Here is a 13215-nt window from a genome sequence, read left to right as displayed (position 1 = left end):
TGCATATCGTACAAATGTGGGCTCAGTATGTAGAACATACTTATTCGGATATTGAAGTGGCAAATAGTTAAATTTCCCGATAGTGAAAGAAGGTAGGTGCCAATAGCGGAGGTGTGCGAAGCCAGATCCGAGACAAAAAGTGTAGGAAGAGCAGTAAACTCATTTCAGCAAAGGAGACACCTCTATAGTGCATGGGAGGGGGTAGCACATTTTGTACCGAATTCCCTAAACCATTTAAACCTTTTTCATTTGCTGCCATCTCGCAGTTATATCACGAGCTTCAAATTTTGTACAGAATTGTACATCATGCTGGCCAGGTAAGGAATGAATACACTTTGGAGGGTTAAGCTTCTCCTCTGGAGAAGAAGACGGGGGGGATTAGCTAGAGCATAATCTACTGCCTATCCAAGAACATGTAATCAGCAGTTGAGGACTGGAAGCCATTGTGAGCTGCCGTTGCTTCTGCCATCTCCTTGAGGAAGGAGACGACCTCTTCTGATGAGTTTAGCAGGTAGCGGGCATTGGACCGCTTCCTTCCAACAGCGCAGGAGAAGTAGTTTTCGCCTTTCAGGTCGAGGACCGAAGAACCTTCGCGCCAGTCATGGTGGCTGTTTGGGGTGCCCTGACCTGATGATGAAGATGGCGGTGACCTCTCTGGAGCAACCTGTGCCTTAGGCACCCTTGACTGTGAGTTTCTGGAATTGCTCCTGCCGTTTGATGGACGCCCATTTGGCCTCCTGTCAAGAGATACCGAGCCGCTATCTGGTTTTGCTTTTGATTCAGTAGGGTAGTCAGGATCGAAAAAGACATAGATGTCCTCATCCTGAAAAAAAAAGAACTATGTTATCAAACAAAGGCAAAGATGAATTACAGGAATGCGCAAGAAAGAAGACAATTCCTTCAGAGCTTTATAAGGCAGGAAAGCCTCCAAAAGTATTCAGTTCTTAAAATTTGCATGTTAGGCGCAACAAAATGAACATGTCCCATGCTAGAGTAAATAGCCCGTGCAATTTGAATTCAGTAACTTTGAAACATTTCAAACTATACTATATCCATAAGGACACTGCTGATTAATTGTACTTGTGAGTCAGTACAACAGCATTGATGATATTAAAAAACCTCAACCTGCGAGGGTAAGACAGCCACCAGGCATTAAGCATAGAAGAAGATCTTATACAGGTCAAGAAAATCCCCGAACCCCTACCCCACCCCTACACAGCGGCACCGTAGCCCATGTGAGAACGACCAACGAACTGGGTTAGGCCTTAGACCTGTACTTTGGCGTGGGATAGATGAGAGGATTTTTTTTATTAACCCCAGCCTGAATTCTCTCATGAGGAGTTGAACCCTGGACCTGAGAAGCTCTACTAGAGCCACCTAACCAACTCAGCTAGAGGCTCATTCGCCATTGGCGATATGGTCATTGAGGAATTTTGTTCTATGTTAAAATGTTATTTGTCTAAAACCAAAGAACGGTTTGTACTATGTTAGCAAGCAATTCGCCCTTCTTTTAGGGTGTAAAAGAAAGATATCAAAGAAACCTTTCTTACACCCATTCCCACGACTCACACCTCTCCTACAAGTAAATTTGCAATTTTGGGGGATGCTTTGTCCCCTTTGAACTTTGTTCTAAACAAACAACGAAATCGTATCACTTTTATATAAAACCAATCCAAAGTTTATTTGATTTACTTGCCACCACACCATACAGGATAATTGAAACTTCAGCGACCAAACTACGTGCAGAATTACCTTTCCTAGGAAGTGGCCTATGCATAGAACAAAATCAATTGGAGTAACCATGCTTTTGCTATGAACTATCTCTCCTAGAATCCGATCAATTGCAGCACCCTGTGGAAAGAATATAAATTTTCAAATATCAGCTAACAAAACACAGTATAAACCTTCAATTATAATGAAGCATCACACTGAACTACTGACCTTTGTAACTCCGACAGACCGAACTTCAACTGATCGGCTCCCTTGAACAACATCAACTGCTGCGTTTGAGATTGGACCTGTCCACAAGTGCTGCAGCATATCTCTTGCTTGGAGCCGTCCAAACTCAACATCTTTGCAAGGGAAAATGAAAATAGTATTAAAGCTTTTTGTATTAGGCCTTCTTTAATTAAAACCAAAGAAGCAATCAAACATAAATGCGTACCAGCGTACTTATAATTCCATACAAATGATGTCTCGCGGTGTTCAAAATGAGACCTTGGGGTTCTCTCTGTAAAGTATTCAAAAACATGCTGGAAAGCAATACGCAATGTCAGAAGGCATTCATCAAATGGTTGCAACAGATATTGTTTATCAAATACACACCTTTACACTGTCTACCCAATCCATGTTCAGATGTTCAGGCATTGTTGTCATCCACTCTCCATTAGTTGGACGTAAAAACATCCCATGCTCTGCTGCCAACCACATATTAAATTCTCCGAAGTTCTGCATGGAAGATATATGTTAGTTTTGGTGGAAATATAGTTAGCATACTCAATCTATTGTAGAAAGAAAGACAGGAATAATCTGAGAATTACTTCATCAAGGACGCTCCTGTCACTTCCACTAAGAACAATAACTGTAGTGTGCTCATCCTCGCAGAGGGCTCTCAAAGGGCCCTTCAACTCAGGATGCAACTTGAGTTCCATTTCCTTGATTTGGTCACCGCCCCTTCTCCCAGAGGATTCAACTGGCTCAGTCAGTGTTGAATTGAACCCCTACATTGTAAAAAAACAGGAAATACAAATACTACTGTCAAAGTGCAATTAAGCTTATTAATTTTTGAAGAGAAAGTTGAATAAATCAATTGCACTCAAATTATAAAGTAGCTGAAACCTGAAATGCAACCAAACAAATAGACTAAAGCTGAGTTTTTTTTTTAAAAAAATGATACTTTAACTGGACTTGCACAAAAAAAATTCATCAGACAATCAGTAATATTTAAAGAGCTCAATTTTAGAAATATTAAATTTTATTACTTGAACAAAAGTATTGCATGTGAAAACTAACCATTCCTGCTTCATTTTTTTTTAACGTATAAACCAAAACATATGATTGATGGGTTATGATCTAGTGTCACAGCAAGATTAAGGCTAACCATTTCAGATTGAAGGGAATAAGCGTGTAAGAGTTGGTTTTAAAAAATAAGCGTATACGAGCACAAATCAAAGCAACTAAGGAAGTTGCTGTCAGATAAGAATAAACAAGAAGTTTTTGCATTAGAACAAGCCAGCCAAAGCAACAGTTATAAGATAGCAAGTAAGAAATATGGTATACCAATATGAGTAACCGATTTTTGGAATGCAGATATTGTTGAATTGCTGGTTGATTAGGGAGATCAGGTGGAACTTGTCTTGTTCTCATCTGGGCTTCAGCAACTGTCTCATTTAGCTCACTACATGATAATATTTAGACAGTCAAACAATGGCAAACAAAACTGTACGGTCAAATAGGAAGCGTAAAATCAACAAACAAGGAGCAATATTTCTTTTTTTAAAAATCAAATATGGTCCAGTCTAGCAGGCTAGAAACCCGACTATTGCAAAAGAGCTGTACAGATCAGGCAGCTCCTCACCAAACAAAAGTTTCGGCCCAATCTTGTGCAGTGTGAGTTGTCACATGAGCATAGTTATGCCTATGTCGTTTCTCTCTCTCATCAGATGACATTGTCAAAGCATGCTTGATTGAGTCCGCGACTTCTGTAATGTTCCAGGGGTTTACTAAAATAGCACCAGCTCCAAGAGACTGTGCTGCCCCAGCAAACTGAAATTACAGTCATATAAAAGTATGAACCACCAGAATGCATATGAATGGCATGGAAATTCAGAAGTGATCAAAGGTTATTGATCATCACAATTGACAACTCACCTCACTCAATATCAGAACTCCTTTTTTTGATCCTTGGCATGCAACATATTCATAGCTTACAAGATTCATTCCATCTCTCAGCGATGTCACAAGGGCCACATCTGAACAAAACAGAGGAATGCACAGATCAAGCTTGACAAAAGCCACTTAAATACTGAAGGAACATTTTTATAAACACTAAACATAATCGTTATGATGCAGGAAGTATTTTCATAAGTAAAATTTAATATCAAGAGAGGAGCTTATAATTACCAGTGACTGCATAAAGGGCACACAAGGCATGGAAATCAAGAGATCGGTCCTGCAAGGAGTGCAATATTTTTAAATGATAGTTGCTTCTCATAAAAACATGAAGTCTGCTGAAGGTATTAGTGAAGCAAGGAACCAAAATTGTGTTCTTGTAGTATTTAAATAGTGCAAAGGTTATTTGTAGTAACAGAAAATATGGGTACCACAGAATTAGAGTTTTATGATGGTAGTGCTAGTTTGCCTACTAGAAAAGAGACAAATATGACTAGAGTATGTACATTTTGTGATAGCACAACAACGAAGGTAACAAGGACAAGAGCTAAAACTAACCAGATGATGAATAGGAACAGCAGTCAATGTTCCAAATCGGCCATTTATGCGCCCAACAATTTCATGCACCTGACTTGTAAGCTTTTGATCTGCTCAAGATACTATTTACTGTTAGTAAAAGTGACCATAAATAATCAGATCAGATTTCCAGTTCAATCATATAACACCAAAATTAGGAAATAAGGTTGAGAAACAATCTTCTTTTAGCTTTTGCTCATAACTAGGTTCTTATAGGACTTTAGCCCAAGTAGATAATATGAGCCACTCTCGCCTAATAAGATCTCTTGTAATTTCTTAACAGTGAGATATATTGAGTCTATAGTTACGAAAAGAACCTATTTTTATCCACAAACAATAACAAAGCTATTGAACTGTAACTTCATTTAAATTTTAAGAATAATGTATTTTTAACAAAGAAGATTGCAAGCTGATAAAAATTGATAATCCATTTACGTGGAGAAGTCATACTTCATGCATCTGAGGTACTCCAGCAGACATGCTTGTAGAGTCGCACAAAGTATAAATAGGAGATAAGACACAGAAAGGGCTCATACACTCAGGGACATCAGTTCTTGTTGGCACAGCAATTTGAAGTAGAACCACTTTATCATTCCATTCATGGTTTTCTTCAAGAAACTTTTCAAAGGCCAAAATCTTTTGTGGAATTCCTTTGATCATGTCAAGTCGGTCAACACCAAGCATTACCTATCACATCAACAAGGGAAAATTATAGCGACAAGACCATACGATGCATCTATACATATTTAATGCCGATAAACAAAAGCTTGCAAAGAATATCAATTGGAAATTATTATTTAAATCTCATTTACAACAATGAAGAAAGTGACATGCAACAGTGTATTTCTAAGTTAGAAGCAGTAAACAGTAGCAAATGGAGTTGGAAAAGTATAATGGTTGCATCTTATCAGTTACAAGGGAGGCAAGCTCAGCATAATTAATTTTCGACACCATATAAAGAGTCTGATACGACTGAAAGCAAGAAACAGACCCCAGACTGCAAAACAGGGGACACCATGGATAGCGTTATTGTAAATTGTTATAAAGACAAGCTCTGTTAAATGTTTACAGTGTAACTTGCACATATGTAAATGTGTTAGGATCATCTATGAGTTTCTTTAGAACTGTTGCCCGTTTTAAAAGATGCACAAAGAAAGAAATAGGAAGAGTAACTTAATGCAACACATACAAAACTTCTAATAGTGAGAGTGATGCAAGACAGGCATTTGGAACTGTTGGCCATAGCTATACTTATAACCGGTAAAATGAAGAGGAAAAATCATAAATCTACCACAGATCATGTGAAGTACATGTATTTTCTCACCTTTCGACCAGCAAAGCGTTCTGTTAATTCAGAGATGTGTCTTTTAACTGCTGGAAGCTCCAATGCTCGCTTGAAACGTTCAGAGTCTATCCCAATAGGAAACTGAAGATTTCAGCCAAGTGAGTCAAAAGAATCACTCATTCTGTAAACATCTTTTGAATAGATCATAAATAATCAAAATAATCAAGCTAAGAGAATCATCCTGAATTTCAAGAGGTTCAGGTAAAATAATTAATAAAAACAAAGGTTTTGATAATATACCGCAGCAACTCTGGTTAGCCTTCCTTGGTCTTCAACACCCTCTGGAGTGCCCTCCAGCCCAAGTATTCTTGTACATGCGCTCACAAAATGTCTTGCATAATCGTATGTATGAAATCTGAAGAACAAACATCAGTAGAAAAACCATGAAACAACTCACCAAGTAATCAGACTGATAAATTCATTTAAAAGTAGCATGTTCTATGTGATTCGATTGGATGCCAAACTATCTAAATGTTGCAGAATGGATTACTGGGAGGATCATCGGCAAATGATAATGAAAAAGCACCCAGTTGAGACTAATCAGATCAGAAACCAGAAAGGCAGATCAACATGGAATAGATTCATCAACAATACTGTAGCATTGATATATTTGTGTTTCTTGAAAGAATGATATCGGAGAAATTTAGCAATATGTACCAAACTCAATCAATTGGCATGCAATGTGTGTCTCGATTGTCAATTTCAAGTATTAGACCATCCATCGTCACCTTGTGTACCTTTACTGTCAAACTGTACGAAATAAAGTTGTTCGATTGAATTCTAAGCTACTATAAAAGTAACTTTATTCTATAGACATGGCAAATAATAGATAACAAACTGTTTTTCTTTTTGACTGATTTAGGACTAATAAACACATTGACCATGGTCAAAATCACAAAAGTTACTTTGGTTGACTTGTCTAACAGCAAGTCGCAGGTGAATTAAATTCAGAATGAGAAGAGGGCAGTGAACCAAACTCATCTACTTCCACTGTCAATCAAATTAGTGAAGAGACAAGAGGCAGAACGGACACTCAGAGCGCAAAGGACGTGCTTACCCGACCAAATCAGCACAGAGCACAGAGCGAAGCAACTCCGATCGAGAAGGCAGCGTGCGGTAAATCTCTGAAGAAGGGAATGGCGTGTGCAGGAACCAGCCGACCTTCATGTTGATGTCATGATCTTTGAGGCACTTGGGCAGGAACATGAGGTGGTAATCATGGCACCATATTACATCCCCTTCCTGGTAGTGCTGATACACAACATCAGCAAACATCTGGTTTGCTCGCTTGTACGCGTTGAACTGTGACTCGAAATTCCTCGTCGTCGCCAACCTGTCCTCCTGTGGCAGCCCCAGGTAGTGAAACAATGGCCACAGTATGTTGTTGCAGTACCCGTTGTAGTACTGGTGCACGATTTCCTCATCCAGGAACACTGGTATACATCTCTGTTCCGTTCAATCAATCAGAAAAATATGATTCCAACTACTAGAGTGACACCAAAACGGTCACTGTTCTATTGGTTCAGACTTAGAGTTCAGACAGAATTGAAAATTTTGTCCCAGGTTGCAACGACGAACCTTCTCGGCGAGTGCTCTGGTGAGAGCTCGCTGGCCGACCTCGTCGGGGACGTTGACGCCCGCCCAGCCGATCCACTTGGCGTCGACGTCCTTGACGCCTGCGGCGTTGGTGAAATTTCCATATGAAGATGTAGTGCAGGATAGCACATGCATGCATTCGCTCCACCACATCGCATTTGGGATAAGGGTGAAATTTTGCGGGGATTACTCACCGAGGAGCGCGCTGACAAGGCCACCGGCGCTGATCTCCAGTGACCAGTGGTCCTCGCCGCGGCGATTGGCGGAGACGGGGAGGCGGTTGGCGACGACGAGCAGGCGCTGCTTCATCCCGCGGAGCCCGAGGCGGCGGAACCCGCTGCGCGGGCCCGCGAGCGGCGGCCGCGCGGCGTGCCCCGCCGCGGACGCGCCGCCCGCGTCGTCCATGTTGGCCGGCGTGGCGGCGGGCGACTGCCCCACCCCGAAGTCCGCTACGGAGGACGCGGCGGAGGAGGGCTCCGAGGACGCGAAGGAGGAGGAGGAGGAGGAGGAGGAGTCCGTGTCCATGGAGACAGGGGAAGCCCCCGCCCCCACCCCGGTCGCCACCGCGAACGGGTGGGGGTGGTGGCGGCGGCCGCAATCCCCCCGCAGCATGCGGTCCGGGGAGGCGACGCCATCGCAGGAGAAGGAGGAGGACGACGAGGAGGATGCCGCCGGCGGCGTGGAGGAGGGTGAGGGGGTCGGCATGAGACGCCCCTCCACGAGGATGGAAGAAGCTGCCTTCGTCTCGCGTCGCGTCACAGGCAGGGCGATCGATCTCTTACGAGTTTCACATGAGCCCCTCCTTTATAGGGCAAACCCATGGGAGTGGCCAGAGCCAGCTCTCGAGCTCTCTCATCGCTGGATTCCACGACCACCACTACGATCTTTTAACTCAAAAGCCCAATCGACTAAAACAAAATCATCTCCACAAATCCAAAACTATTATGCTCTAATCATATGTGAATTGAGCACCGTTAGAGCCAGGCTAATATAGACAACAAGCCAACTTTAAGACTCTTTACAGTCTTCTCTCAGCTAATCTACACAATAGTTAATTGTTCATCGCTAATACATGATTCACTTGTCTCTCTCGTAGAGTTTTGAGTTCTCGTCCGAACTGGCGGTAAGCGTACCGCCCGCTTCTCTTCTTTCTCCTCTCAACTCTCCTCCACCTCAACATTTAGTTGTCTTATAACTTGCTATTATACTCTTACTACATCAACCATATAGGCCAGTTTTATGTTTTTGAGAACCCTAGACGCACTTTGAATTATAGGCCCTTACTACAATATGCGGTTATATAAGCCATACGACATAGTAACAAAAAAACATTACTAATGTAGTATAGAGCCGTAAAATTGTTGATGAGAAATACCTATTGTATTTTATAGAAATGGATTCTACAAGTAGTTATTGAAGCAAAATCATCAAAAATATTTTAAAGTTCAATATTGTCCAAAATATTCTACTCGATGTTTCGCCAGGGAGGAGGGTAATGGCCCCCTTCTAGCGTGCCCTAGGTTGTCGCCCCCTCTGCCCATGGGTCGGAGCCGGGCCTGTAACCATGTGTTTGTTCAAACAAATGCTAAGAAAAAATGTTCCATTGAAATGAGATAGACTGATAACTGGATATCACATTTGATACATATAAATCATATAGAAATAATGCTTATCTCATTTAGAACGGTAGGTTGTTCCATGGCATCCCTTGTTTATGGGTGGACGGCGTTGTCTCGGTCCTAGCCTGATCCACTTTGCGTAAGACATGGGTCTAGACTACTATAAGGCCTTGTTCGGTTATTTCCCAAAAGGGATGTATTGGAGAGAATTGAGATGAAATAATTTCACATCACAATAGGTGAGGAATAAATCTATTCCTAATCTTTTTGAATCATCTTGTGATTAAGATTAACCGAACAAGGCCTAAAGTGGAATATCAAATATGGCACTAATTTGAATAAGCTATGGCTCTGCCGGTCCTGGCTTGGAGTTTTTATCTGCATGTTTTTGGCCAACCCACTTAAACTAGTGTGGTGTAGCTCTTGGTCTCTTCAAATGAATTTCACTTCCTCTAGTCTATATATATGGTTGAAGGGGAAGGATGATCTAGCCGGCATACAGCCCTAGAATGACGTGGATCGATGAAGATAGTCGAATGAAAAATAGTAGGGGTCAATTTTTTTCTCTTTTTAAGGAAAATCCAAATGGCTTTAGTGATGTAAAAGTCAAGTTGAAAAATAAATTACGATACCCCCACACACACAAATCACTCCAAATTTAATGCTGTAAAATTTAAAATTTGACTTTAAATTTTACTACACCACTACCGCTTGCTGTGAAATGCACCGTAACGGTGCATCTTATAAGCAAAAGTGAAAAGATTGGGTGAATGACGTCTTTGGCAGAAAAATCGAGTTTGCGATAATTAATTATCGAGGAATTAAGAAAAGGCTGAATATTAGAAAGATCATAAGCTGTGAATTTCTTTAAAAAATCTTTTAACCTACATATTTCAACGTGCTTAAGTATAATAAAACCGCCCATGTTCCATACAAATTTTGACCTGTTCTTTTCAGCTTATGGAAATGGTTTGTTCCTCGTTTTCATTTATCACATTTTTAAACGAATAACTTGTATGTTTTATGTAAAACTTTTATTTAAAAATTATTTTAACAATTAATTCATGTTCAAGTTTTAATTGGTAATTCGTGAAAACATCGCGTGCACGGATGCGGAAACGTGAAAAGAGAAGGTCCAAACACTGCGAAAATCCCAGCACGGTCGAGTGGAGGCGAAGAAAGCGTGGCGCACAGCACGGTAAGCAAACGCATGCAGCTGCCAGCGCGCGCGTGACGTGCCGCGTATGCACGAAAGGATATCGTTTCTCCTATTTAAATATTTTATTTTTAAAAATTTAGAGTTAATTTTGCTATATTTTTATCATACTTTATTTTTATTTTGACTTTTAAGATAACTAAGAATATATATAAGTTTAATTAATAAATTATTTTTTATTTGTAAATATGACGTCAAATAATTACCCTCGTGTGTACTTCTCTCCCCAATCAATGTACTATATGTACCATTAAAAAAATTATATATATAATATTATAAAATAAAGAAAAAGGTACTATTCACCGAGGTATCCAACCAAGCCCGAAGTAGCCGTTAAATAGAAACGTGGGAAGATAACTAGCCGGGAATCCAGCCGGCGCACGTACTACGGGTGCATCGGCGTCACAGCTAGCTAGCGCTCTTTCCTCGTTTTCCTCGCTTTCCCTCCGTTATTGTGCCTACATCATGCATGCGAGCAAGGGCCAGATGCAACAAGGTACAGCAACGCAAGATAATATAGGAAAAGTTATTTGTCCACAGATATAAACATCATTTGGGTGTGTTCTTTTCTGCTATGAAGGTCCTGTTTAGAGGCACGTAAAATTACAAATAGTAAAAGTTTTAATGGTAAAGATTTTGGCATTATATTTTTGTAAGTTGGTGTTTAAAGGCATGCTAAAGTTATTATTTTTTTTTGCAAAAGTGAGGGGTGGTCCGCGTCCCTATGTACTTTTTGGCAAAATTTGCTAGTCTAGATTACCAAATGCCAAATGCAAAATTATCATTTTCTTACCTAGTGTTTAGATCTATTTTGCCAAAAAGTGCTAACAAAACTTTTGTCATTTTAAAGGATCTAAACATGACATAAAGATTTAGGATTTGATGATTATCTAAGTACGTGTTTGGTTACCGCTTAATATTCAGCATGGCTCGTACATGTGAAGCTGGTCCAAGTGACCCTGGTGCGCCCAATCATTGTCGAGATGTTTGGCTTGTCGTGTTCAACTAGCCAGACGCTGTAGAGAAGTTGTTTGGTTACATGTATTTAGTCTGTATTTAGTCTGGTTGCGTCATGTGAAGCCAATACCAAATAGCCACGTTGGCTGTTTTTAGCTCACCTCAGCCAGGCTCATGAGAAACGAACTACATTTGCGTTTCTGCGTGGCCAGATACACCCTTTAGTTTTGCATGCCATGGGACAGGCTCATAACACTACTCAGGTAACCAAATGCGTGTACCCTGCATGCGCATAGCCTGGCCAACGTTGCCTGCACGACACTAAACACGCCCTAATTTTTTTTGCTAAGGGTGGAAACGAATAAATTAACTAACATAAAGTTAAATGGTTTCTTTAAAAAGTAGTCCAAACTAACTTTATCTTTAAATAATTTAGCAGAAACTAAACGTTTGATAGATTATTATAAAATTCACACATTTATATTTAGAACATAGTAGAAATTTTGTTAGAATCTCATGTAAATTAGTAATTCTCGACTCTCATATAATTTCTTCAAATTTCCCACGCTGGTAATCTGGTGTTGGCTGATGTCTAGCTAACACGGTATGACAATTGACACAACACTGGATATATTCCATTTGTTGCACACTATAAGATTTTCTTGTTTAAATTTATATGTATGCTAATAAATATAAATATATAAAAGAAATAAATATATTGATATATGAATAAATCTAGACAAATTTTTTTTAAAAATAAAATATAGAACGGAGTGAGTAGCCGAGAGCTCCAAGGGGCGCCATGCTCATGCAGGCAGGCATGCATGCTAGCGAGTATTTAGCTAGGCTAGTTGCTTAGCCGCATTTTTACTCGTCCACCGCACTCGATCGATGATCGCACACAAAATGCGTGGAGCTTCCTTCCTTCCCGCGCATAGGACCAAAGGATCGTGTAAAATGACTTGGAGTCAGGTGATCGATCGCCATGTCTTCTTCTGAGGGACTACGTACTAGCTCTTGTATGTTGCATCAAGTACGTACAACCCACCCTGTCAAGCACACTACCCCAGCTAGATGTGATCCCATACGTATAGCACCTTCTAGGTAATGCCTTAAAAATGTTACATAAATGGTGTATGTTTCTCACACGATATATGCTCACATTTGCACGTTTTAAACACCAAAGTTGCATTAGCCTTAGCTTCTTTTTTTTTTTCTTTTGGCTCAACGACGACAAGTATTTTTAACTAAAGGTAGTATAAGGTACTCCACCCGTTTCATAATGTAAGATGTTTGATTTTTCTTTCTTGCAATGTTTGATTATTTGTCTTATTTAAAAAATTATAAAAATATCATTTATTTTGCTTACGACTTATTTGATTATCAAAAGAACTTTAAACATGACTTGTCATTTTTTATATTTATACTAAATTTTTAAATAAAACGAATGGTCAAACGTTGTAAAAAAAATTAAAAAAAAATTAAACATCTTATATTATGAAATAGAGGTAGCAATATATAACATATCATATCTCTATTTTAATTTGCAGTCGCAGGAGGAGAGATATCATCATCATATATATGGATATGATGGATACCGTATTGATATCGCCTCTTGAAAAGGCAAGATGTTTGGCATGCATGCAAAACGCAGGAGGTGTCATCAATATTGATGGTCGTTAACAACGTCTCTGAGGTGGCGAGACACATGAGAAAGCAGCAGGTCCAGGGCGAGGGCGAGGGGCATGGGCCATGCGCTGCGTGGTAAAGAAGGGCTCCCCGTGAGAGCGATCGATCAGCAGCAGCTGTATCGGTACAGTTGTATCTTAGAGCCCTTTCAAGCTCAGCTGCTCAGCATGCATGCTAAGGCCATGTTTACTTCCAAAAAAATTTCTTAAAAATATCACATCAAATTTTTGGATATTTAAATAGAGTATTAAACATAGATAAAACGAAATACTAATTGCACAGTTATGTGAGAAATCTCGAGACGAATCTTTTGAGTCTAATTAGTA

At 40.0% G+C, this 13215-nt stretch overlaps 1 protein-coding gene across 1 annotated transcript; it reads right to left on the bottom strand.

The window, feature by feature from the left end:
• Positions 1 to 208: 208 nt before the first annotated feature.
• On the bottom strand, positions 209 to 8192 carry LOC102702196 (alpha,alpha-trehalose-phosphate synthase [UDP-forming] 1-like). The gene is made up of 17 exons (XM_015837178.2): positions 7603 to 8192; positions 7391 to 7488; positions 6870 to 7258; positions 6053 to 6167; positions 5792 to 5893; positions 5004 to 5154; positions 4450 to 4538; positions 4123 to 4171; positions 3871 to 3971; positions 3578 to 3765; positions 3280 to 3397; positions 2541 to 2720; positions 2326 to 2448; positions 2165 to 2252; positions 1942 to 2072; positions 1753 to 1851; positions 209 to 823 (listed from the first exon to the last, which is right to left on the bottom strand). Exons 1-17 carry the CDS (start codon positions 8111 to 8113, stop codon positions 395 to 397), a joined length of 2961 nt encoding a protein of 986 aa, XP_015692664.2. The 5' UTR covers positions 8114 to 8192; the 3' UTR covers positions 209 to 394.
• Between the last annotated feature and the right edge of the window lie 5023 nt (positions 8193 to 13215).

This window comes from Oryza brachyantha, chromosome 5 (genome assembly GCF_000231095.2).
Source record: "Oryza brachyantha chromosome 5, ObraRS2, whole genome shotgun sequence".
NCBI lineage: Eukaryota > Viridiplantae > Streptophyta > Magnoliopsida > Poales > Poaceae > Oryza > Oryza brachyantha.
Note: the sequence above shows the minus strand (reverse complement) of the source record. Positions and strands in the feature narration are given on the sequence as shown.

Bases quoted from the DNA above. Each gene is read 5' to 3' on its own strand.
- LOC102702196 (XM_015837178.2), bottom strand. From the start codon at position 8,113: ATGCCGACCCCCTCACCCTCCTCCACGCCGCCGGCGGCATCCTCCTCG. The intron at 3,398-3,577 runs GTGAGGAGCTGC...ATTATCATGTAG, and splicing joins TGGGCCGAAACTTTTGTTTG to TGAGCTAAATGAGACAGTTG. The intron at 2,721-3,279 runs GTATACCATATT...TTTACAATGTAG, and splicing joins AAAATCGGTTACTCATATTG to GGGTTCAATTCAACACTGAC.